At 46.5% G+C, this 24,236-nt stretch overlaps 1 protein-coding gene and 1 long non-coding RNA gene across 7 annotated transcripts in view; one reads left to right on the top strand and one right to left on the bottom strand.

The window, feature by feature from the left end:
* LOC131516350 (uncharacterized) overlaps positions 1-6,098 on the bottom strand; it is a 58,562-nt gene extending 52,464 nt beyond the window's left edge. For 4 of the 6 annotated variants that reach the window (XR_009264013.1, XR_009264014.1, XR_009264015.1 and 1 more), the window contains exons 1-2: positions 5,607-6,098; positions 4,671-4,731 (exon numbers count right to left, since the gene is read on the bottom strand). This is a non-coding gene — a long non-coding RNA (uncharacterized LOC131516350). Of the gene's footprint in view, positions 1-3,105; positions 3,237-4,670; positions 4,732-5,606 lie in introns of all 6 variants that reach the window. The other 2 variants (XR_009264016.1, XR_009264012.1) reach the window with 2 other exon arrangements.
* Positions 6,099-6,118: 20 nt separating this feature from the next.
* Positions 6,119-8,815, top strand: RPLP1 (ribosomal protein lateral stalk subunit P1). Its single transcript, XM_058737244.1, has 4 exons — positions 6,119-6,332; positions 7,004-7,078; positions 8,107-8,224; positions 8,697-8,815. Exons 1-4 carry the CDS (start codon positions 6,261-6,263, stop codon positions 8,774-8,776), a joined length of 345 nt encoding a protein of 114 aa, XP_058593227.1. The 5' UTR covers positions 6,119-6,260; the 3' UTR covers positions 8,777-8,815.
* Positions 8,816-24,236: the final 15,421 nt, after the last annotated feature.

The raw sequence follows: 24,236 nt of genomic DNA, 5'->3' as shown, positions 1-24,236 counted from the left end.
TATTTGTTACAATTAGTAAACCAATACTGATATACTGTTATTAACTAAAGTCCATATTTTATTTAGAATTCTTTAGTTTTTATCTAATGACTTTTGTCTTTCCCAGGATCCCATCTAGGAAACCGTATCACATTTAGTCATTATGTTCCCTCAGGCTCTTAAGTATGATAGTTTTTCAGACGTTTGGTTATGGTTTCTTTGGCTTATAGTTTTCAATTTTAATGCAATCAAATATATGAATCTTTTCCTTTATGTTCTGTGCCTTAAGAAACCTTTCATATACACTTAATAATAATAAACTCCCATTTTCCTCTAAAATTTTAGACTTTTCCTTTTCATATTATGTATGATAAGGACAAAATTAAAAAAATTGTTTCCCCATTTCCGTGTGGATAGAAAACCAATTGTCCCAGTACTATGTTTTTTGAAAAGGTACTCTTCCCTCTGTCCACCCCCTCCCTATCTATAAAGCCGTACCTCTGACTTACCAGGATCCCATACGTATGAGACTGGATTTTTGGATTCTCTGTTATATTGGTCTGTTTGTCTATTTGTTATGTCAGTAACACAGTTTTAATTCATCCAGCATGTATTTACTGGAGTGTCTCCTATGTGCCAGACTCTGTTTTAGGCATAAGAAATGCAGTGGCAAACCAAAGTTTGTGTCCTGCATGGAATTTACATGTAAGTAAAGCCTGTTATATTTTAGAAAACTGTCTTCATTATTATTGGTCCTTGATCCTTCCATGAAAATTTAAGGTCAACTTGTCAAATTTCACCAAAACCCCTAGTGGAATATTGACTGAAATTATACAATTTGGAGAGAATTACCCATTTAAAAATCTTTCCATCTGTGAATATGGTACATCACTCCATTTAGGTTGCCTTTGATGTTCCATAAAGTTTTGCAATTTTTAAGGGGTGCCTGAGTGGCTCAGTCAGTAGGCATCCGACTCTTGACTTTGGCTCAGGTCACGATCTCATGGTTGGTGACACTGAGCTCAGCACTGGGCTCTGTGCTGAGGGTGCAGAGCCTAGTTGGGATTCATTCTCTCTCTCTCTCTCTCTCTCTCTCTCTCTCTCTCTCTCTCTCGATCTGCCCCTTTCCCGCTCTCACTCCGTCTCTCTCAAAATAAATAAACTTAAGAAAATTTTAAATAATGGTAATGCATATCTTATTAGATTTACTCCTAGAAACAAAATGATTTTTGTTGCTATTGCATAAGGTGTATTTTTTTAATACTACATTTTGTAATTGAGTTTGGCAGATCACAGAAATGCTGCTATCTTTTGTGTATTAATCTTGAATCTAGCTGCCTTACTGAACTACTTATTACGTTGTTTTGCCTATGGATAAATAAATGGATAAATAATCATATTACCTATGAATAAAGAGAGTTTATAACTCTCCAATTTAATAATCTTTTCGTTTCTTGTCTTATGGAGATAGCTAAACTCTAAAATAGTAATTGAAGCAGAAGAAGAGAAAGGAGATATCCTTATTTGTGCCTGATTTTAAAGAGTAGGTTTTAAAGTTTCACCATTAGGTATGATGTTTGTGGGGCATCTTGGTGCTCAGTTGGTTGAGCATCCGACTTCAGCTCAGGTCATGGTCTCACACTTTAGGAGTTTGAGCCCTGAGTCAGGCTCTCTGCTGTCAGCACAGAGCCCGCTTCAGATCCTCTGTCTCCCTCTCTCTGCTCCTCCCCTACTTATGCTCTCTCTCTCAGTCTCTCAAAGGAAAAAAAAAAAAGCCAAAAAAAAGAGTATGATGTTTGCCATAGATTTTTAGTAGATACCTTATCAGGCTAAGGAAGTTACCTTCTCTTCCAATTTTCTAAGAGTCAACGTGAATAGTTACTTAATTTTATCAAGTGGTTTTTTTGAAGCTATAAGAATTTCATATAGATCTTCCTCTTTAACTCGTTAGTGAATTATTTTTAATAGATTTTATGTTGAGCTATCCTGTTTAGTCACGATATACCATATTTTCATACACAGTACTGCACTCAGTTCATTAATCCTTAATTTTTTTCCAGCTTTACTGACATAATTGACATTCACATTTTATTTTGGGTTTTTGTGTTTACATTTACAAGTGAGAAGAACTTATAATTTACCTTTTTTATGCTCTAACATTCAGGTTTTGCTGCTACAATTATAAAACAATTAGGGGATACAAAATATTGATTTAAAAGGTTTCTAATTAATATAGTTCAACAGAGTGATATTTTGTTTTACTTTGTGTTGATGTATCATATTTACCAGATCAGTTTTTTTTTTTTTTTTTGAAGTACACTGGAGATGGGGTGGAGGGGTGGGGTGTGACTGTGTTTTGGACTGATCCATTCTGACTTTGGAAAGGTTAATTTTTCTTTTTTGTTTGAATTTTTCAATAGCTTTAAAATTTATTCCTTTTCCACCCAAATTCCACTATAAGTGCTTCTCAGATTTGGATGAAAACTCATAATAACTTTTATTTTCAGAAAGCTTGATATTTTTTAAGCTCTTTTAAAAGTTTGGGATATTAAGATATGTTCATATTTGTGACTAAGAGTGATCCAAGTGGGTCCCTAAACTGAGGGATTCCCTTAAAAAATTTTTTTTTTAATATTTATTTTTGAGCGAGAGAGACATCACAAGCAGGGAAGGGCTGAGAGTGAGGGAGGGAGACACAGAATCCAAAGCGAGCTCCAGGCTCTGAGCTGTCAGCACTGAACCCAACATGGGGCTCGAATTCAGGAACCGCGAAATCATGATCTGAGCCGAAGTTGCACGCTTAACTGAGCCACCCAGGTGCCCCCTAAACTGGGGGATTCCAATGGAGATGTTTGGTCAGGGATGATTATGAAATAATGACATTGACTACACCACCTTTCTAGGAAACTGCGTGAATTCCGAGAGGGAAATAGTTGATGGAAAATGTAAAGATAATCATTTTTGATAGGAGGAATTACATTTAGGTTTCATATCATGTAGTAAAACAATATGTACACGTTTTAGACAATTCAAAGTATCGAAAATTTAAAAAACATCAAAAATAAAGAAGTTAAGATCCTGATGAAAAGAAATGAAAGATGACACAAATAAATATTTTGGGGGCACTTGGGTGGCTCAGTAGGTTGAGTGCCTGGTTCTTGATTTCAGCTTGGGTCATGGTCCCAGGGTCATGGATCGAGCCCATCAGGCTCCGTGCTGAGCATGGAGCCTGCTTGGGTCGGTCTCTCTCTCTCTCTCTCTCTCTCTCTCTCTCAAAATAAAAAAAGAAGGATATTTTGTGGTCATGAATCAGAAGAATTGTTAAACTGTTAAATTCATATTATCAAAATGTGCATACTACTCAAAGCAATCTACAGATTCAAAACAATCTCCATTGAAATTCCAATGGCATTTTTCACAGAGATAGAACAATCCCCAAATTCATATGGAACTACAACAGACCCTGAATCGCCCAAGCAATCTTGAGAAAGAATAAAGCTGGAGACTTCATGCTCCCTGATTTCAAACCATAAAACTACAGTTACCAAACAGACGTTGACATTAAAACAGGCACACAGATCAATGGTACAGAAATAAAGCCATTCATATATGCTCAATTAATTTATGACAAAAGAATATACACTCAGGAAAGGACAGTCTCCTTAATGAATGGTGTTGGGAAAACTGGACAGCCACATGCAAAAGAATGAACATGGACCACTAGCTTAAACTTTACACAAAAATTAATTCAAAATGGGTTAAAGACTTGCCTGCAACATAAAACTCCTAGAAGAAAACATAGGCAGTAAACCACCTGACACTGATCTTGGCAATGATTTTTTTGCATCTGACTACAAAAGCCAAGGCAAAAAAGCTAAAGTAAACAAGTGGGACTACATCAAACTCAAAACTTCTGCATAGCAAAGGAAATCATCAACAAACTGAAAAGGCAACCTACTGAATAGGAGAAAAATTTATAGTGATGCCTGGATGGCTCAGTCGGTTAAGCGTCCAACTTCAGCTCAAGTCATGATCTCATGGTGAGTTCTAGCCCTGCGTCGGGCTTTGTGCTGACAGCACAGAGCCGGGAGCCTGCTTCGGATTCTGTGTCTCCCTCTCTCTCTGCCCCTGCCCCGCTCGTACTCTGGTTCTCTCTTTCTCAAAAACAAATAAACATTGAACTCACACAACTCTGTATAAAGAAAAATCCCATTAAAAATAGGCAAAAGATCTGAATAGACATTTTTCAAAGGCATGCAATGGCCAAAAAAGCACATGAAAAGATACTCAACAATACCAATCATCGGGGAAATGCAAATTAAAACCACAGTAAGATATCGCCTCACACCTGTTAGAATGGCTATCATCAAGAAGACAAGAATACTAAGTGGTCATAAGGATGTGAAGAAAAGGGAACATCTGTGCACAATCGGTGGGACTATAAATTGGTGCAAGCACCTTGGAAAACAGCATAGAGGTGCCCCCCCCCCCACCCCCAGATTAAAAGTATTACTACGATAGGATCCAGCAATTCCACTCTTGGGTACTTATCAGAAGATAACAAAAACACTAATTCCAAAAGATATATTCATCCCCGTGTTCATAGCAGCATTATTTACAATAGCCAAGACATGGAAACAACCAAAGTGAACAGATAAAGTAAATGTCACCCACAGAGGAATATTACTCACCTGTAAAAAAGTATAACATCTTGCCATCTGAGACAAATGGGTGGGCCTTGAGGGCATTATACTGTGTAAAATAAGTCAGAGAAAGACTACTGTATGATCTCACTTATATGTGGGATCCCACAACAAACAAAAATAAACAAACCAAACTCACATATCCAGAGAACAGATTGATGGTTGCCAGAGGGAGGGATGGAATGGGTGAAAGGGGTCAAAAGTTACAAACCTTCAGTTGTAAGTCACTAGATGTAATGTACAACGTGGTGACTATCGTTATTAATATATTATTTCCTCCTTAAAAGTTGCTAAGAGTAGACCTTAAAAGTGGTAACTGTGTATGGTGATGGATGTTAAACTATTAACTAGACTTGTTACCATCTTGCAACATATACAAACATCAATTATGGTATACACCTGAAATAAAAATGTTGGGGCGCCTGGGTGGCGCAGTCGGTTAAGCGTCCGACTTCAGCCAGGTCACGATCTCGCGGTCCGTGAGTTCGAGCCCCGCGTCGGGCTCTGGGCTGACGGCTCGGAGCCTGGAGCCTGTTTCCGAGTCTGTGTCTCCCTCTCTCTCTGCCCCTCCCCCGTTCATGCTCTGTCTCTCTCTGTCCCCAAAAAAAAAAAAAAAAAAAAAAAATGTTATGTCAATTATACCTCAAAAAAAAATTTAAACTAAATACAGAATCCAATACCAATTTTATTAAGCTTCAAAAGATACACGATGGCAATTCAGCACCCACACAGGCAGCAGGTGCATCAAGATGTCTTGAACATTTTAAGGGCAAGTTTTAGACAATTTCCACCCTAACACAGGATGCCTGAGTTATAAAAAAAAAAGAAAGAAAGAAAGAAAGAAAAGAAAAAAAAAGAAATTGAAGTGGAAAGTTTCCCTAAATTCTTAACAGATCTTCTGTACTTAAAACAATAGTTGCTTACCTCTTAGGCTGTGTCGGGATTAAATGAATCCTTGTAGAGTGTGGCTCAATCCCTGGGACATAGGCGCTCATATGCTACTGCTCTCCTAACAAGCTTCTCTCTTCCTCTTAAATCACTTATTTTATCCGAGACGCTGCGCTAAGCAAGCGAGTCCTCCGGGCTGAAATTTAGCTCCTGCGCTCCAAGTGGTCACAGCCAGCTGGGGGAGGCTGCCGACGTCATTAAATGCCTAAATACTGTTACATGGGATACAGTACGTGGGAGTGACGTCCATTTACCTAGATAACTTTTTCCTAAAAATATTTTTACTGTTCATGAGCCCTGCGCTTCAGCTGAACCAAAAGAAGACGCCACTACAAGCGCGGACCCACCAACTTTTTGAACTCGCTAACAAGCCAGTCACGCTTTGTGCGCAGGCGCCCTGGTGGTCGTCGCAGGAGCTTCTCGCTCCGCCTCTTCCGCCAGGCGCGGGCGCCGATTGGTCCGCCTGACCAGTATAAGACACCGTGCGCAGGCGCGGGACTCCCTTTCCTCAGCTGCCGCTAAGGTGCTCGGTTCTTCCGAGGAAGCTAAGGCCGCGTTGGGGTGAGCCTCTCACTTCACCCGGCGACTAGCACCGCGCTCGGCAGCGTCCGCTCAGCACTCGCCCGCATCATGGCCTCCGTTTCAGAGCTCGCCTGCATCTACTCGGCCCTCATCCTGCACGACGACGAGGTGACGGTCACGGTGAGTGCGGGCCTGGGCCGGCGACGGGGTGTGCTTGCGGGCAGCCTTTTCCCCTCTACGTGCCAGGCGTCCCTGCCAAGCCCTTCCGGCCGGAGCCGCGGCCTTCAGCACCCCGGCGGTGGGGCGGACGCTCGGTAGCGGGCGGGCCCGCGTGCGCTGCCGCCGGGAACCTTGGCCACGTGCTGGCCCCCGAGGGACTGGATTTCACTTGGGCTGCGCGCTCCGGCCTTGGGAAGCTTTCTTTAGCGAAGGTTTCTCGGCGTGGGGGCATCCTCACCCGCACCGAGGGCACTTTATCCCTGTTTGGTGGGATGGCCTTGAATTTCTGCGGTCCTCTTAGTAGGCCTTGTTGGGCCACCCTGCGGCGTGATTCGTAACTTAAAATAGCTGCGTGACTTAGGCAGGTCCCGGCCTGTGAAATGGCAGCCAGGTGCCTGGCACACGGGAGCAGGATGCATTTCTTTTGCTCGTGATAATCTTAAGAGTGTAAGACTTGTGTTAGACATGATGGGTTTAGATAAGCATACATGAAATACGGATGGAATATTTGAAGTGGTTACACACGGTTTTGTACACACGTTTTGAGTGATTTACTTTCAATCGCAGTATTTTGGAGACATTTAGGAAAGTTACGCTTCCTGATGGATTTTTCTGTTTTACTCTTTTTTTAGGAGGATAAGATCAACGCCCTCATTAAAGCAGCGGGTGTAAACGTTGAGCCTTTCTGGCCGGGCTTGTTTGCAAAGGTAAGGTGATGGCCTCAAAGTGACTTCGAGAAGCAGACTTGTGGAAGGTGAACTGATTACCTTCCACAACTCATGTATTCATAGGACATGAAAAATGCTGGAAGATGCCGTATTCCACTGGATCTTTTTGAAGTGACAACTTCTTCATAGTTCCACATCTAGTGTCTAAAGTTTGTCTTGCCTTTTCTTTCTTGATCTCAGTCTGGTTTCTCTTTCCTTCTGTTCTGAAACCATGACCAAAAACTACACGAGATACCAGCCAGATGATTGCTTAAAAGGGTCACTCAGGAGATAATACCACCCACACTGCTTCAAGCAAATCCTTCCAGCACGATCTGGTTTCGTGGAAATTGGGCTTGGTGGCCTGTCATTGACCATTTACTGTTTGTTAGGATATTAAAAGACTGATGAAGACAGGATTCCTATCCCCAGGAGCTTGGCACTGGCTACCTTCCATTGTATATGTTACTTAATCTCTGGCAAGAGGCTATTAGCTTCTATCTCTTCAGGTTATGTCCTCCAAAGAGTTTTGAAGGATTGAAAGCATTAGGCTTTTAAGAAAGGTACTCCTCTTTAATAAAAAGTCCCTGGACTAGCAGTCTGAAAAATTGAAATCAGTGTTGAGAGGAGACCTGGAACTATGGAAAGAATCCTGCCCGGTTTGAGTGTTTAAGGAAGCTTGCGTTTTTTGCCAACAACTTAAGCCAGCATTTTGGGACCAGTTTTCTCATCTATTGAAGGGATTCAGTTATTCTATCTTGCTACTTAAGGTACTGCATTGCAATGCATTCAAAGCTTGAGTCATTTTTTTGTGACTAATTTTTAATATGCGTGGCCCTATCTAAAGTAAGTCTTAGGGAATCTCAGTGGCAGACAAAATGTCACTGTCAGACTGCAGCAAAGGAGAAAGGAAGAGCAATATAGTGTTGGGAAATTATTGCTGTAAGTTGAAATGGGGTACCTTTTGTGGGGTAGGTACTATAAAAAGGACAGAACTGAGTGTCACCTGTATGTGTACTGTGTTACAGGCCCTGGCCAACGTCAATATCGGGAGCCTCATCTGCAATGTAGGAGCTGGTGGACCCGCTCCAGCAGCTGGTGCTGCACCAGCAGGCGGTCCTGCTCCTTCCACCACTGCTGCCCCAGGTAGAAAACTTTTTTTTTTGGGGGGGGGGGGTATGGGAGGGAGGAGTGTGGAGATGAAGAGCTATCTTGCCTACAATACTTAAAAACAAATTTTTTTTAGTGTTTATTTTTGAGAGAGAGAGAGAGAGACAGAACATGAGTGGGAGGGGAGGCGCAGAGGGAGGGAGACACAGAATCCAAAGCAGGCTCCAGGCTCCGAGCTGTCAGCACAGAGCCCGATGTGGGGCTCGAACTCATAGACCACGAGATCATGACCTGAGCTGAAGTCAGAGGCTCAACCACAACTGAGTCACCCAGGTGCCCCACCTATGATACTTTTTAGTTTGCTAAGAATCAATGATGTATAGAAATCCTAAACACAGGGGAATGGTTGGGAGGAAGTCTAGTATTTTTGACCATGTATGCTGAAGGGCCTGGGGGTCTTTGGAGTGTAAAATATTGAGGTGTGTGATCGACTGTTTTTGTTTTTTAGCTGAGGAGAAGAAAGTGGAAGCAAAGAAAGAAGAGTCAGAGGAGTCTGATGATGACATGGGCTTTGGTCTTTTTGACTAAATCTCTTCTGCAATCTATTCAATAAAAAGCTGAACTCTTTGTTGCTGTTGGTTCTGCCAGTCGTTTGGGGATGTGCTTTGTCGGGATGATCAGCCTTCTGGTATGACACCAGCTGGGTGTTTACCCCTGCTAGCATCTCGTGGTGGGAAATAGCACACAAGCTGGATGCTGTACCAAAAATGCATCTAGTATTGTTGCACCGAGAACTGTGTGGGGAGGTGGGAGAAGACAAGATCAGAGCAGATGCCTTGTCGGGGCCACATGCGTGAGTTCATGATTACAGGGTTTGTCCCCTTGATGGGAAGAAGAGTCACTGATGGTGTAATCAAGACCTCTTGAAAATCCCAAATATATTCCTGGCTACAAGTATTTGTGCTGTGCTGAGCCAGAGTACTATTAAAACTTTGGGTTTAGTTCAGTAGTACTGAAGGAGTGGGAAGAATTCAGGTTTGAGTCCCCACGTATTTACACAAAGAGGCTAAAACCAAAATTCAAACCAGTGTTTGACTAACAGGTTTGGGGGACCTCCAAGGGTGGCTGAACACTGGTGTGGAGACTGGTTCACTTCAAAATACCGGGGGACCCGAAGACTTGGGTTTATGAAACCTGATTTTGTCTTCAGAGCATCTATTAAGTGCCAGGCACATGGAACATCGTGGCCCTTTTTTGTCCCCATTTAACACCTGATGGGATCAGGAGTTGATGAAAAGCTGGACTTAAATCCCTGACTGTCCTCAGTCCATCGTATGAGACGACGTGTGTCAGTCTTACAACCACTTGGGTAAATGGCTGGTGTGCCTTGTAAAACACCTACAACCCACAACTCCGCTTCCAGGTATTACCTGAGAGAGAATACGCAATGCGAATCAGCAGTACTTCAAAATGGCAACACTCCTTCAAAAGGTCCATCAACTAGAAAATAAATGATCCTAAGTTAGCTTTGAAAATGAACTATGGGTATAGAGAAATCCTTAATGGTAGAAGGTTGGGTTGAAAACAAATCCCAGCAAACTGCGTATAACACCCCACCCTTTTCCTAAAGGGCCAAAATAAAAGCTGGGACATCTACAAGAGATCAGGCAGGGACGCTCACTTTAGGACCCTCAGAACAGTAGCACATAGATGTCATTCAACTTTCGTGAGTTTTCATGTATGAGAAATGAGTCATTTGCAGACCAGTGAGGAATAAGTCATAAAACAAAAATGATGGTGGGGCTCCTGCCAGCTCAGGTGGAGCGTGCAACTCTTGTTTTGGGGGTCATGAGTTCAAACCCCACCTTGGGCATAGAGCTTAAATGAAAACTGATCAACATCTACGTTCGGTGCCTAGTTCTCCCCCCTAGCCTCATCTGTCAGCCAACAGCCAAGGCCGCACTGATCTCAGGCACGTCATCACGTCATGGCATTCTGCACAACAATCCCAAGGGAAAGCCCCGAGTCACAGATGGGTCAAGTGGAAGCCAGAGGTTAGCGGGAGGTAAAGACTAGTAAGTGGGTGGAAGGATTCAAACCAGGCCCCGACTGCAAAGCCTACTCTTTGCATCGCTCCCCAGGCTGTCACTCCTTTCTCCCCTCCTGCATCAGTTTCCTCATCTGTAATGATAGTGTCTACTTCACTGGGTTCTGGAGAGTTCTGAGAGAATAGGAATTCCTTGCCTTTGGTGAGCACTCAGGTGTCAGGAGGGAATACCGACACTTCGTGTAGCCAAGGAAATATTTTCAATGGGTTAAAGAGGACACTTAAGAAGATAAAGGAAAACAGCACCTAGAACAGAAAAGTGGTAAATCGTGATATTATAAACATCAAGTTCAGTTATCTGAACCAAACGGTACAATCACAAATGTTCACTATAGTAATATTCAAGTGTTTTTTTTTTTTTTTTTAACGTTTATTTATTTGAGAGAGAGACAGAGAATCCCAAGCAGGCTCCACAGTCAGCACAGAACCTGACTCGGCCTGAGCCAAAACCAAGAGCTGGACGCCTAACCGACTGAGCCACCCAGGCACCCCCAAGACTCAAGTGTTAACATGGCCTCATGGGTGGACCCAGCTTTCGAAAAGAAATCTTTTAAGGTAGTAAAAATCTAAATAGAGCTAAAACCTTTCCCAAAGATGATCAAACTAGGAGACTCACATAGCCCTGTAGAAATGCTATCTTTTTATTCACTTGATATTGAATTAAAAAGTCGGCCCAATTCCACTCCCCTTTTAGTTCTCCTGACCCTGAATTTCTTCTTGGCAAAATGGGAACAGTCTCTAGTCTATATTGGGGAATGAACAGAGTAAGGGAACATGCCCATCAATGCTTGCCCATGTGCTGACACTATTTCCCTTCTGCATAAGGTACAAAGAACACAGCTGGCAACCCTGGGTCTCAGAATCCCCAGGTCCAGCAAGCCTAAGCCTTGCCCTCTTCAAACCCCCTCCTGCCAGTCCTTTGCAATCAGGCAGCAACTTTGGTTTCTCATAACTGGGTTCCCACTTCTGATTGTTCACCAAGCATACTTGCTACTTTGTTTAAAAAGCTCCATTGTTGGGGCGCCTGGGTGACTCAGTCGTTAAGCGGCGGACTTTGTGATTTCGCGGTCCGTGAGTTCGAGCCCCGCGTCGGGCTCTGTGCTGACAGCTCAGAGCCTGGAGCCTGTTTCAGATTCTGTGTCTCCCTCTCTCTGACCCTCCCCCGTTCATGCTCTGTCTCTCTCTGTCTCAAAAATAAATAACCATTAAAAAAAAAAAAAAGCTCCATTGTTTCTCAGGTTCTGTTCACATCTCTCCTGCGACCACTGAAAGCACACCCAGGTCCATGGCTGGGATTAGCAAGGGGGCCAGGATTAGGGGTAAGAGAATTTTAGGAACAGACTTGCTTCCCGACAAACCATCTAAGAACAACAGTTTTTACAAAAATCCATATTGTCACTGGATGTGTTGCACAATGGCATAAAAAAAAATCCAAACCTCCTGTCAACTGTTTTACCCTGTTTTGTTTTGTTTTTTCTTCTTTCTTCTAAAAATGATGAGAGAACCACACATGAAATTCTAAAACCACCTTTTGGAAAAGAGAAACGCTCTAATTAAAATGAAAGAATTCAAAATACGTCTGCAACAAAACAACTTGGTATATCGCTACAAATGCAAATAAAAGCTGCCAAATCCTTTCTCCCCATACTTTGAGGGAGGATCTACAGTAAAATTCTGAGGGGACAACGCGAGCCAGGCGGTTCCTGGTTTGGTTGGGTCGAGCTTTGTAGTTTAGAAATAACTTTCACCTGTTTTCCCATTCTGACCTTGACCTCAGCAGGAGAACTTCATTCGCCCTGTTCATCTATCAGACTGTTGGCTCAGAGAGTTTGAGTGCCTGCCAGGCTCGCGCAGCTAAGGTTAAGACAAAGCCAGGCTCACCACCTCAGTGGTCTCCAGCATTTCTTCTACTCCGACACAGTGTCCCCTCCACACATGTGCTTTTATAAGGTACAGTGATGAGCCCTTGATTTTTTTTTTTTTCTTCTGTCACTGTACAAGCCACCTCTCCGTCTTCTTATCCGTGCAAACCAGCCTGGATAATTCAGCTTGAGGTAGACGTGGGCCGCTTTCAAGAGAGCGTTGTTGTTGTTTTCGTTCTTCTGAAGCAGCCCGATGCCTCTCAAAGTCAAAGCACAGATTCTACACAGCACCATGAAACCTGGACTGTTCAGGTCTGATTCAACAACCTTCCGGAACACTCCTATGAGGACGCAGGGTCAGGGGCCATCCCTTATCTTCACAAGATTGCTCAAGATAGTTATGGGCTTCCAAAGAACCCTCCAACTTTCTACTCAATTTAACTCACTAAAGCTTCCACTCCTCTGGCTTGTATACTTTGAGGGTTATTATCACATCCAATTAAAAGGGGGGAAAAGTGTGTGTTTCACCTTCTATATCTTTGTATTTGCTATTCCCCGCTCTCGCCAGGGCCAGTGACTACCTACCCCAGTTAATTCTGTCAAGCCTTAGGAAGCCCACCCAGGCCGTATAAAATCCTCTTCTGAAAGTTCTCTGTCTTACCGTCTCTTAATAGTAGGTGTGTAATTACGTGTTTATGACAGGTTGTTCACTACCCTCCTCCCCCATACAGTAAGCTTGGGGAGCAGGGCTGTGGCTCACCTGTATCCCCCATACTTATCACAACGTCTGGCTCATCGTTGGTGTTCAATATGCATTCATCACACTGTCCCACCCTTTCCTTTTACACGGGAGGAAGTCGGGGCCCAGAGGGTGGGGGGAACTTGCTCAGCGGCAGCGAATGCGACAGCCAGAGCTGGAATCCAAGGCTCTGGGCCAGCAAATGCTCTTTCCAGTGTAGCCGGCCGTGCAAGGGCACAAAACCAGGCCTGCCCCCCATCGCAAGTTTCATTCATTCATTCATTCATTCATTCATTCATTCATTCATTCAATTCCCACTTGGGCGCACCTTCCAGGTTACCAGGTACAGGTGAGGGTATTCAGGCCCTAAGGTGGGAACCTTCTGAAGGCCGAGACGCTCAACCAGGTCTGGCCTCATGCATTCCTTAATCCTAAACCCACGGGACCGGCTCCGCCAACAGAAGGCAGGGGCGTCCGGAGGTCCCCCCAGGTGAGGCCCCAGCCAGTGCTGAGCCGGGAATTCTCAGCCGGTGGGGCAGCAGACGCAAAGGTGTGGCTCCCTCGAGCCCGCAAACTGCCTTCTGGACAAAGTGACATGTTACCTTCCCTGTCACGTCCACGTCGCCTAGGATGAAGGCAATGATGCAGGAGGTTGGAAAAGGAGGGCAGGCGGCTGGATGAAGGCGTCTCTGCTCGCCTCTGCTTCACCCGCAAGATCCTCAACCCGCGCAGGTGCCTGAGACTCCTCCCCGCCCCGCCCTTCAAGCTTTTATAGCCTGCCGCTCGCCAATCAACGTCGGTGCTGGGAGCAAGGGCGGGACGAGAGGCGGGGCTAAAGACCGAGTGTGGCCGAGGGAAGCCGAACTTTTCAATTGCACCGAGGACTATTGACCGCCAGGGGGCACGCGCGGAGCCTCCGAGCCTTTTGCGCATGCCCATTAATATTAGTCCCGCTGGCACTAGCTTTTAAGCCTGGTGTAGTGGCGATGTCGCTGTCTGGGGCGCTCGTTAGTAAATTAAAGCAACTATCTGTTGTGAAACCTCTCTGTCGGGAGATTGCAGCACTTTCGTTAACCAGCAGGAATGGAATGGGGCATATTTGTAAACTGGGAATAATGACCCCCAGGACTGGTTTTTTGGGGCGTGGGGCGCGACAACAGGTGTCTGCGTTTGGACACCCCTAGTTAATTATCACCTCAGTTACTTCCCTGTTCTACTTTAGGGAAGTGGGTGCTGACTGTTCCCAGCATCTTCATTTCCAGAAAGCGTTTTCGCCCAAAGAAGTGAGAAGATTTGCTCTGCACTTGGCTGCTTATCATCCCGCTGAGTCACCTGGGAAGCTGTTAAACAAAACAGAACAAAACACAACATCCGAATGAAACAGAGAGCAACAACTTACCCAGCTTTCTGGGCCCTTCCCAGGCCAAGGAACCGAGACCTCCGGGGAGGCGGGGGGGGGGGGGGGGGGGGGGGGGGCGGGGGGGGGGCGGGGGGGGGAAATCTGCATTTTCACAAGCTCTCCTGAAGAGTCTGATTAGCGTTGGGAATGCCTGGTTTAGGGCAAACACAGCTCCTCCCGCGGTGCCTGACAAGTACAAGGTGCATAATAAGCACTGTCTGAAACAATGACTGAATTAATAACTTTTCAAATATTGAAGGAAGGTTTAACAGTTGGATAATAAACCACGTTGACGACACGTGGAAAATGGACTGTTGGTTGGAGTGTAAACGATCACGACTTTTTAGGGACTGTGGTTGGGTTCTATGTCTCAGAATTAAAAGTGCTCTTGCCTTTTATCCAGGAATATCACTTGTAGAAATCCATCCAAAAATATATGTGCAATTTCAATGAAGCATTTTTGTAAGAGAAGAAAATTGCATGAGAGGAGGCTTTCATGTGGCAATTAACAGGAATGCTGTTATTGAAAGATACCCAGAATAGCTTGTTAAGTGAAAAAAGCAAGGCATGCCTGGGTGGCTCAGTCAGTTAAGCATCAAATTCTTGATTTCTGCCCAGGTCATGATCTCACAGTCATGGGATCAAGCGCCGCGTCAGGCTCCACACTCACAGCTCGGAGCCTGCTTGGGATTCTCTAACTTTCTCTCTGCACCCCGCCCCACTCAAATAAATAAACTTTAAAAAAAGAAAAAGTTGAAGACCAGTATACATAGCATGATCCTAAAAGATTCACATGCATGTGTTTATATATGTAAGGAAAATTTCTGGAAGTGTTCAAAAGAAACAAGCAAAAGGTGGGGGTGCCTGAGGCTCAGTCATTGAGTGTCTGACTTCAGTTCAAGTCATGATCTTGTGATTTGTAAGTTCAAGCCCCGAATGGGGCTCTGTGCTGTCAGTGTAAAGCCTGCTTTGGATCCTCTGTCTCTCTCTCTCTCTCTCTCTCTCTCTCTCTCTCTCTCTCTCTGCATCTCCTTTGTGCAACTGTTTTCTTTCTCTCAAAAGGAAATAAACATTAATTAAAAAAAAAAAAAGAAACAGGTAAAAAGGTAAATGATTACCTCTGAGGAGAAGGGTTGGAGAGGATAGGAGTAAGATTTTTCCGTTTCAGTTTATCCATTCCATATTGCTTAGATTATTATTATTTTTTTAACGTTGATTTTATTTTTGAGAGAGGCAGAGACAGAATGTGCGTGGGTTAGGGGCAGAGAGGGGGCGGGGCACAGAATCTGAAGCAGGCTCCAGGCTCTGAGCTGTCAGCACACAGCCCGATGCGGGGCTCAAACTCACAAGCCATGAGATCATGACCCGAGCTGAAGTCGGACGCTTAACCGACTGAGCTACCCAGGCGCCCCTCATGTCGCTTGGATTTTTAAAAGCCACAACCAGGGGCGCCTGGGTGGCGCAGTCGGTTGAGGGTCCGACTTCAGCCAGGTCACGATCTCGCGGTCCGTGAGTTCGAGCCCCGCGTCAGGCTCTGGGCTGATGGCTCGGAGCCTGGAGCCTGTTTCCGATTCTGTGTCTCCCTCTCTCTGACCCTCCCCTGTTCATGCTCTGTGTCTCCCTGTCTCAAAAATAAATAAAACGTTAAAAAAAATAAAAAAAAATAAAAATAAAAGCCACAACCATGTATTACTTTTAGTAGGTGTTAGTTAGTCCATTAAAGCAACTCCTCTCTTGTGAAACTTGTGTCAAAAGATTCCAGCACTTGCTGTTAACCAGCAGGAAAAGGATGGGATTCATTCGTAACTTAGGAGTAACGACCTGTTCCTGCCACAGGGCTGTTGTTTTGAGAAGGAGGGTGGTGGTTGGGGAGCCACAATGAAGGGACTTCAAGATAGAGAAAAACCGAACTTATCTAGGTCTGGAGGGAAGAAGTCTGACCAATCGTGAGACAGTTTTATCTCAAAATAAGGAAAATGAGGAAAAACTTTGCTGGCCGTTAGACTGAGGCTGGGGTGGGGAATACAATGTCTGCTTCCGTGAGGAGTGTGCTTTAAATACCTCTTGTAGCTAAATACCCCAGGTCTTTAAGGGGGTAGGGCTAAATGCTCTATGTCACCCTACCTGGATTAACTCAAATCCCACTCTGCCACCGAATAGGGCTGTGTGACTTTAGGCTCACTGTCTAAACTCTGGTTGCCTCAGTTTCTGCATTTACGTGAGAGGGAAAATGATGACACCTACCTCATAGAGTTCTCGTAGAATTACATGATCCGGTACAAGTAAAACACTCAGCACAGTTCCTGTTCAAAAAATGTTAGCATTTCTTTGCTGTTCCACGCGATGGATCGACACGTAAACAGTTAAAAAGAGAATCACAGAAAACATTTCTACTATTGGAGGGGCTGTTTTTATACCCTTAAACATTTATGGAAACAGCCAATATGGAATTTTCAGGATTAACGGATTTAGTAGATTGGTAGAATTATTGCAGATACGCTGGACGCCTTCGCTTTCAAAAGGGAATTGATGGAAGGTTGTTTTCCGGATACTGGCTCAGTGCTGCCCCACAGTGGCCAATCGTAGGATTGGCTCCTTACGTAAGTTGGCCTTTGCTTACCAGAGCTCACCTGGGCTGGGTGGGGGTGTGTGAATCAGGCAGGCTGGGGTGGCCAGCTGTTGGCCCAGGGGTTGAATGAGTTGGTCTACACCTTGGGAAGGAAAGGGATGTTTGCCTGCCCGCCCGTGACTCAGCCAAGAGAAGAACCAAGCGCACTTTATTTAATACGGTGGTGACTCCTGTGTTATTTACTTAGCACATTTGACTTTTCCTCTTAGCATGCTCAAGTTCACTTCTTGTCTAAAAACAAGAAGGTCGTTACTAGGCGGCCGGGCTATCTGGTGTGCTCTTGGCTTCCCACCAAGGTTGTTGGAAGAAACAGCCGCATCAAAACCACTTCTGTTTTTGCCACAAGACTTGGGGAGGCTGTGTTGTTATAGGTCTCGTGTGAAAATTCTTTTAAAATTTAGGGGCGAGAGAAAGTTTGTATCCTCTGAGGAATCGGTAGCCCTGCCTCTTCTGCACTAACCAGAGCTCGTGGCTTAATTACACTTGCCTCCCCTGCTGAGAAACGGTGTCAGTTGGGTGTCTAATCTCAGCAAGTGAAATTGCCCCCAGATGAGTAATGTTTTCTTGATACTGATTAAAAAAAAATTTTTTTTGTGGCTCCTTTAATGATTCACTGCATGTTTGTACTTTGATCTATGCTCTCATATCCTTCTCAAGAAAGAACCAAGAATCCACAAATTAAACGAAAACTGGAATATTTCAGGTTTTTTTTTTTTTTTTTTTTTTTTTTTTATGGCCCAGAGATTTTAGAGATGGTTTTAAGTCAGTGGCTGCACTTGGGTTTTTGAGACGAACAAGTTTATGGGTCAAAGACTTCAGACCGTAATGAGCCTTTACTTGGGAAAATGAGAAGCTCATGTAAATAAGGCCCTCAAGGAAGTGGTAAGTTGTGGGCAAAAGATCAGAAGCTATTAAGGTTCATTTCCTTGTCCACTGCCACTAAGGGTAATATCGAATCAGTGTTGACTAAATTAGAGACAGAAGGTTGGTAGCCTATTTGGACCCCAAACCTTTTTCGCATGGCTGTCTGACGTCCCAACAGTCAGAGCCTCATTTCCTTCGGTCATGTTGAAATATAAAAACGGTCCTGGGAAGGTTAAGACATTAGTTCTCTGACACCTCAGAGGAAATGAGATCCATCCCTAGGTTCTTCTTTCAGAGTCTTGGTTTCTGCCTCCCCACCAAGAGATGTGGCTCCTGGCGAGATCAGAGACTGTTGGGTAGAGGGCCCTGTTCTGCCTGAACTGGCTGTGTGACGATAGACAAGCCCCATGACCTCCTGCCCTGAGAAGAAGTGTCTACAGCCTGGGCCTGTGGACTCACCTCCCGGCCCTCCGGGCGCGCCCAGCTCCTTGCTCTGTTTACTCCCAAGGAAAGCCTTCCTTCTGTTTACTCAGCAAAGATTCTTTTAAGACAGGCTAAGCACACGGTTTACTCTGCTAACAAGCTTTGGCATTTATTGTGAGGACCCGTGTTGACTTATTCTTGAATCTTCATTGACATTCACTGGGAAATGTCAACGCAAACACAGGGAGCCACCCTGGGAGCTACAGGGCTGACAAAGTGCTCCAGAAAGGGCCATCCTTCCCGTTTTGGTTAGAATCACCTTGAGAGTTAAAAATAACAGTAATACACGCACCATAAGAGGTTCTGATGATCTCCTTTTAGTTTTTAGATTTAATACCTCAAGGCTTTTGCTAGAGGTCTCTAGAAAGCTTCCTGATCGCTTCTCGGCCTTTTGGCTAAGATCAAGTGTAGAAAGCTTCCTGTGTTGGTTCTGGACAAGGCTGTATCCGTGCCAGCCACTTGGGCCTCCTTCCGAGTGCCCGGCCCTGGGCACGCTGGAAACCACGGCACAGCCGCAGAGACCGTCAGCTGTGGGTTCAAGTACAGCTTGGCCTCTACTGGTTGTGTGATCCCGGGGCAGCCATTGCCTCTCTCTGGCTCTCGGTTTTCTCATCCGTAAGGTGAGAGCGAGTGGTCTGCATACACATCTCCGCAGCGAGACTGGGCCTCCGGCCAGAGCACAGGCCCTAAGAATGCTCAAAAATGTTTCTTTTGCATAAAGGGATGAATCAACTACGCCAGCTGATCTCTTGGGTCTTGCTCTGACACCTCGTGCCTGAATTCTTCCAAAAGGCAGGCTCAGCCTTGAGTCATAGTCTGACAAGATCTGCTAATAGGGTCACTGTAGACAGCCACAAGCCCCCAACGTCTGGATCAGTCCTTGTGGCTGCCAAGCGATCTCACCTGCCTTTGCCTCTCGCCGTCTCCCGCTCCCCATCCGAGCCGACTGCTTGTGAAGGAAACATCTTTTTAGACGAGGGGACTGTGTATTTGGTTTGTCTTTGTTGCCTGGAAACTGTTGGCATCCTGAGACATTCTGTTGCCTTCACTGGGTAATGAAAAATTGATGACTTTTTTCTCTGTCAACAAACTCGCAGCCTGTTCACCTTGGCTGGGAATGGGTGGGAAGCTCGCTCCTTGCTCCGCAGCTGTTTGCTTTCGTTCAAGGGCTCGGGGTTGCTTTACTTAGAGGCTGGAGACCCTCCTCCGCCCCCCCGCCCACCCCCTCCCGCCCAAGACGGTGGGACCAGAGGAGTGTGGCCGTGTGTGTGGCCGCTAACATGGAAAGAGCTGTTTACACTTCCCCCAAGCGCTCCTTCAGTTCCAGCAAATGCCTCTGCCCAGCTGACCTGTCACACCTCTGCCCTCTAAGGTACCCCTGTGCGCGCCCTGGCCCAGAAGACTTGTCTGGTCTCCCAGGCCCTGGATTCTCCTTGTCCTCAAGAAGCCCCGGGGGGTGACGCGGGGGGGGGGGGGGGGGGGATGGGGGTGAGTGCAGCAGCCTGCAGTGCAAAACTAATGCCTGTTTCCATTCCACGGGGTCTGGGGTCTCCTCCTGGCTGTGCGTTCGCTTTGCGGCCCCCTCCCCCCGCCCCCGCTGAGTGCAGGCAATAGTAGATCTTCCAGGATACACACAACATGTTAGATTTAGAAGGGACCTCAGCGATGATCCGAAACCCCCCCCCCTTTTTTTTTTTTAATATTTGTGGAAGAGGAAGCTCAGAGTGGTGAGGTGATATGGCCATCCTGTTTGGACTAGAAACCAGGGCATCCGCCACCCTGGTCTCACATCGGGTTAAGACGTCCCCCAACCTCCCAGCTTGTTGGAGGATAGGGTTGTTTCCAGAGACCTCCGTGGAAGCGTCCTTGCCTTCCTGCCCATCTGTCTTGCAGGTGGGGAGGGCAGAGCCCAGGGCCTGGCTTCTGGAACCCGTCTTTGGGGCACTGTCCCTGGGGTTCTCTCAGGCTTAAGTTCTTCTTCTTTTCCAACGGCAGGTGCAGATCTGTCCCCCGAATGAGCCACAGGCCCCGAGTCTCAGAGTGGCGCCGGAATCCTTGCTGTCTGCTGAGGCAGTGCCTCGGGGAATGGATTCCTCTTTTCTTGCCATTGATCTTGGGCCAGCCTTTGGGTCAGTGGCCCTGTGGACGGGTGCTACTCGAGAACTGTAGCCCTGGACCCATGCTGGCTCACAGACCCTTGTTACCTGAAGACAGGCACAGGAAATTCTTGCTGAGAATTTGAGAGGAACACTCGGAAACTTTTTAGAGCAATTCTACATCGCTGCGTTGTTTAAGCAGCATTTCATTTTTTCCCCCGGATTCATTTTTTATTGCAGTTTACAAAAAGTATTGGTCCATGACAGATTGGAAGGTAAAAAAAAAAAAAAAAAGTAAATAAAACCTGGTCCTTCTTCAAAGATGGCTTGGGAAGCGCTGCTCCTGACCCCCTTTTGCAGCCTGCACGGGGCGTGCTCCCCAATGGCTGCAGTCCCGTGAAGTTCTCCTTTAGGGCAGGAGGGGGCGCCAGAGACATAGATAATCTGTCCTTCCCTAAGCAAGAGCCATTTATTCTGGGAGCATCCTCCAACTGACACCTTCTGGATGCCGGGACACGGGGAGAAGGGAAGGCTTTCTTCTTCTTGTTTTGCCTCAGCAGAGAGCAAAGTCACCAGGAGGAATATCTAGGAAGACGGTCCATGCGGAGACAGCAGGAAAGTGAGGATGGCTGCTAAGGGCTTTCTTCCCCAGGAACCAGAGCTCTGTGGCTTAGGCGTGTAGCACAGGGCTCTGAGTCAGGCTGCCTGGGTTCGAATCCTGCCTTCTCCTCTAAGTTGTGGTGAGGCCTTGGGAAAGCCACTCAATCTCTCTGAAAGCCCAATTCCTTTGAATGTAAAGGGGCCATGTTAATGATTCCTACCCCCCAGGGCTCTTGGAGGGTTAAAAAAACATAAAGCACTTAGTACTATGCCTGGTCCGTATAGACACCCAGTATAGGCACCCAGTAAATGTGTTCATTAATGTGACAGTCCCTTCATGCCTGTTCTCTCAAAGTTCCTGTGAAGTTGGGAAATCCTCCTTTCCAGATGGGCAGATGGAGGACAGCCAGGTCCTTTTCCACCAGTCATTCTGACCGCTTGACCCTGTAATATTGTGAGATTTGGCTCGGCCCCCACCTCCTCCAGGAAGTCGGCCAAGATGGATGCAAGCCCAGAAGTCTTCCCACTGTGGCATTATTCTTCTAATTACCGATTGTTCTGATTCTTTCCTCTACCACATCTCCCCAGCCCTGTGCAAACTCTGCACATTTCATAGTATATAGGGCATCTGGCACTGGAAGTCTGTGTGACTTTGAGCAACTTGCTTGACTCCTCTGAGCCTCGATTGCCTTATTCCACCCCATGTATTATTGTGATGAGTGAGTGAGGTAATGCAGGGTGAAGGCCAGGTGCCCAAGAAACATCAGCAGACGAGGAAACAGAGGCCCAGGAAGGGAAGGAGCTCAGTATGGGGTACTGGCCAAACGCTGGACCCTAGGCGTACCCCAACAGGAAGGTAGGCACTTCTGTCACCTGTTGGCAGGTGAGGGAACTGAGACTCGGTTTACACATGTCTGGAGGACTGTGAAGAGCTGGAGTGGGGTCGTTGACCTCCAGTGTGTGATATAAAGTCCCAGAGTTCCTCTTGCCTGCAGAAGAGTGGCAAGATACAGGGATTTGGGGCCCCTGGGCTGGCCTCAGCGCCCAGAAATAAACACGCTTACTTTTTCCTCTCTGCTTTTGCTCCAGACCCCAGGAGGACCTTTAAGAGGACAGGGTGTTAGTGAGTGGGGCTCCCATTTGGAGAACCCCCAGAGTCTCTGTTCACGGGCAGCCCTTTGGCAGTAAATGATCTTGCGGAAGAGAGTGGGTGAGCAGCAGGGGGCGCTGTGACACAGGAGAACTCGGCTCCCCTTGGGAAACAGATCCAGGTTCTGAAGGCTCCACAGAGAAACTCAGCCTGATGAGGCGGGCTAAGGCCAGGAGTCCCCCATCCCCTCAGGCCGGGATCCACCAGAGAGCTGAGAACCACAGTGGCCTCCAGAAACCAGGAAGTATGGCCATTAGGAGCACTGACTTTGGAGTTGGTGCCCTTGGGTTTGAAAGCCTGCTCAGCTCTTACATAGCTCGTGATCACGGGCCAGTCACTTAACCTCTTGCAACCTCAGTGTCCTCATGGAAGAGAAATTCAACAGCTTCATGACTCGCTGTCAGTGTGGAGCCTGAGGCGGGGCTCCATCCCACGAACCAGGAGAGCCTGACCTGAGCTGAAATCAAGAGCCGGCCTTGCTTAACCGAGCCACCCCGGCGCCACAAATCGATAGGTCTTTTTTTTTTTTTTAATTTTTTTTTTTTTTAACGTTTATCCATTTTTGAGACAGAGAGAGACAGAGCATGAACGGGGGAGGGGCAGAGACAGAGGGAGACACAGAATCGGAAGCAGGCTCCAGGCTCCGGGCCATCAGCCCAGAGCCCGACGCGGGGCTCGAAATCACGGACCACGAGATCGTGACCTGAGCTGAAGTCGGACGCTTAACCAACTGAGCCACCCAGGCGCCCCAAATCGATAGGTCTTAATAACAGTAATGGATGCCTTTCCTTGAGTGTTTCTTCGAGTGCCAGATACCCTGCTAAGAAATGTACACGTAGGGGCGCCTGGGTGGCTCAGCCAGTTAAGCATCGGACTCTTGATTTCGGCTCAGGTCATGATCTCACGGTTTGTGAGGTCGAGCCCTGCACGGGGCTCGGTGCTGACAGTGTAGAGCCAGCATTGGATTCTCTCTGTCTCCCTCTCTCTGCCCCTTCCCTGCACGTGCTCTCTCTCTCTCTCTCTCGAAATAAATAAACGTTAAAAAAAAAAAACAAAAAAAAAACAACTTTCTAAAAAAAAGACCTGTTGATTGGTGGGGTAGTCCCAAAGAGGTGAGGCCCCTACCCTCCCAGGCGTGGTGTCCTTGCCCTGCTCTGGCTCCCCTCCTTCAAAGGGCTCACCTTCTGGGACATTGACCTATCTGTGCCTCTTCTGCCAGAGCAAACTGTTTGTGTCCCACGGGCCCCGCTTGTTGCCAGAGGCCTGTGAATCTCCTTCAGGCCAACGTGCTCACTGTTGGTCGGCGGGGAGCAGGGGGATGGTGAGGCCCTCAGCGGGCCTCGATTTCTCCAACTGGAGGGGCTGCAGGAGAGAGGCGTGGGGTCTTTCTCAGTCTGCCATCAGCCATCCGGGAATGTGTTCCCATCCTGCAGGCATGTGTACGTTTTAGCAGGGCCCTTTGCTGTGAAACCCAAGTGCGGCCTCAGGTAGGAAATGGGTAGGCTCCCAGCTAAGGCCCATGGAGGACACGGCTTGAGGTGACTTCCCTCTGCAAAGAGGTGACCTTGGCCTTCCTCAGTGTCCAGCTCGCCCTCTGGTGTCCCTTTACCCACGTGGCCCCTCCCAGGGTTCAGGGTCCCCACACCCCCAGCTGGGTTTGCTCTTAGACCAAGGGCCGGTAGGGTAGTTTCCCCTAAGGTGTGAATGACTGCTCGGGTTGGTGCTGCCCCTTCTGAGGACATTTTACTTGGGCAGGGACAGAGTTTATCTAGAGAAATGAAACCCTCTTTATGGAATCTCGGCAAGAGACTTTGAAGCGGGAAGGATGTTGCCCCCATTCAAATCATAGCAGCCTTCATTCTTGGGCCTTGCTCTCAGGTGGGGTTACTGGTGTAGCTGGTTCGAAGGCCTATGGCATACAGCAACTGAAGAAAAACTGATACTTTGGATTTCATCAAAAATTAAAACCCCTGGCACTTCAAAAGGCATCATCAAGAAAACTCCAAGGCAACCCACAGACTGGGAGAGAGATCTGCAAATCATACTTCTGATAAGGGACGTGTGTCTGGAATATGTAAAGAGCTCTTACAATTCAACAACAAAAAGGCAAGTGACCCAA

The sequence above is a fragment of the Neofelis nebulosa genome, chromosome 7 (genome assembly GCF_028018385.1).
Source record: "Neofelis nebulosa isolate mNeoNeb1 chromosome 7, mNeoNeb1.pri, whole genome shotgun sequence".
Lineage (NCBI taxonomy): Eukaryota > Metazoa > Chordata > Mammalia > Carnivora > Felidae > Neofelis > Neofelis nebulosa.
Note: the sequence above shows the minus strand (reverse complement) of the source record. Positions and strands in the feature narration are given on the sequence as shown.

Coding starts and splice junctions, on each gene's coding strand:
- RPLP1 (XM_058737244.1), top strand. CDS start 6,261: ATGGCCTCCGTTTCAGAGCTCGCCTGCATCTACTCGGCCCTCATCCTG. Junction 6,333..7,003: donor ACGACGAGGTGACGGTCACG/GTGAGTGCGGGC, acceptor CTCTTTTTTTAG/GAGGATAAGATCAACGCCCT. Junction 8,225..8,696: donor TTCCACCACTGCTGCCCCAG/GTAGAAAACTTT, acceptor TTTGTTTTTTAG/CTGAGGAGAAGAAAGTGGAA.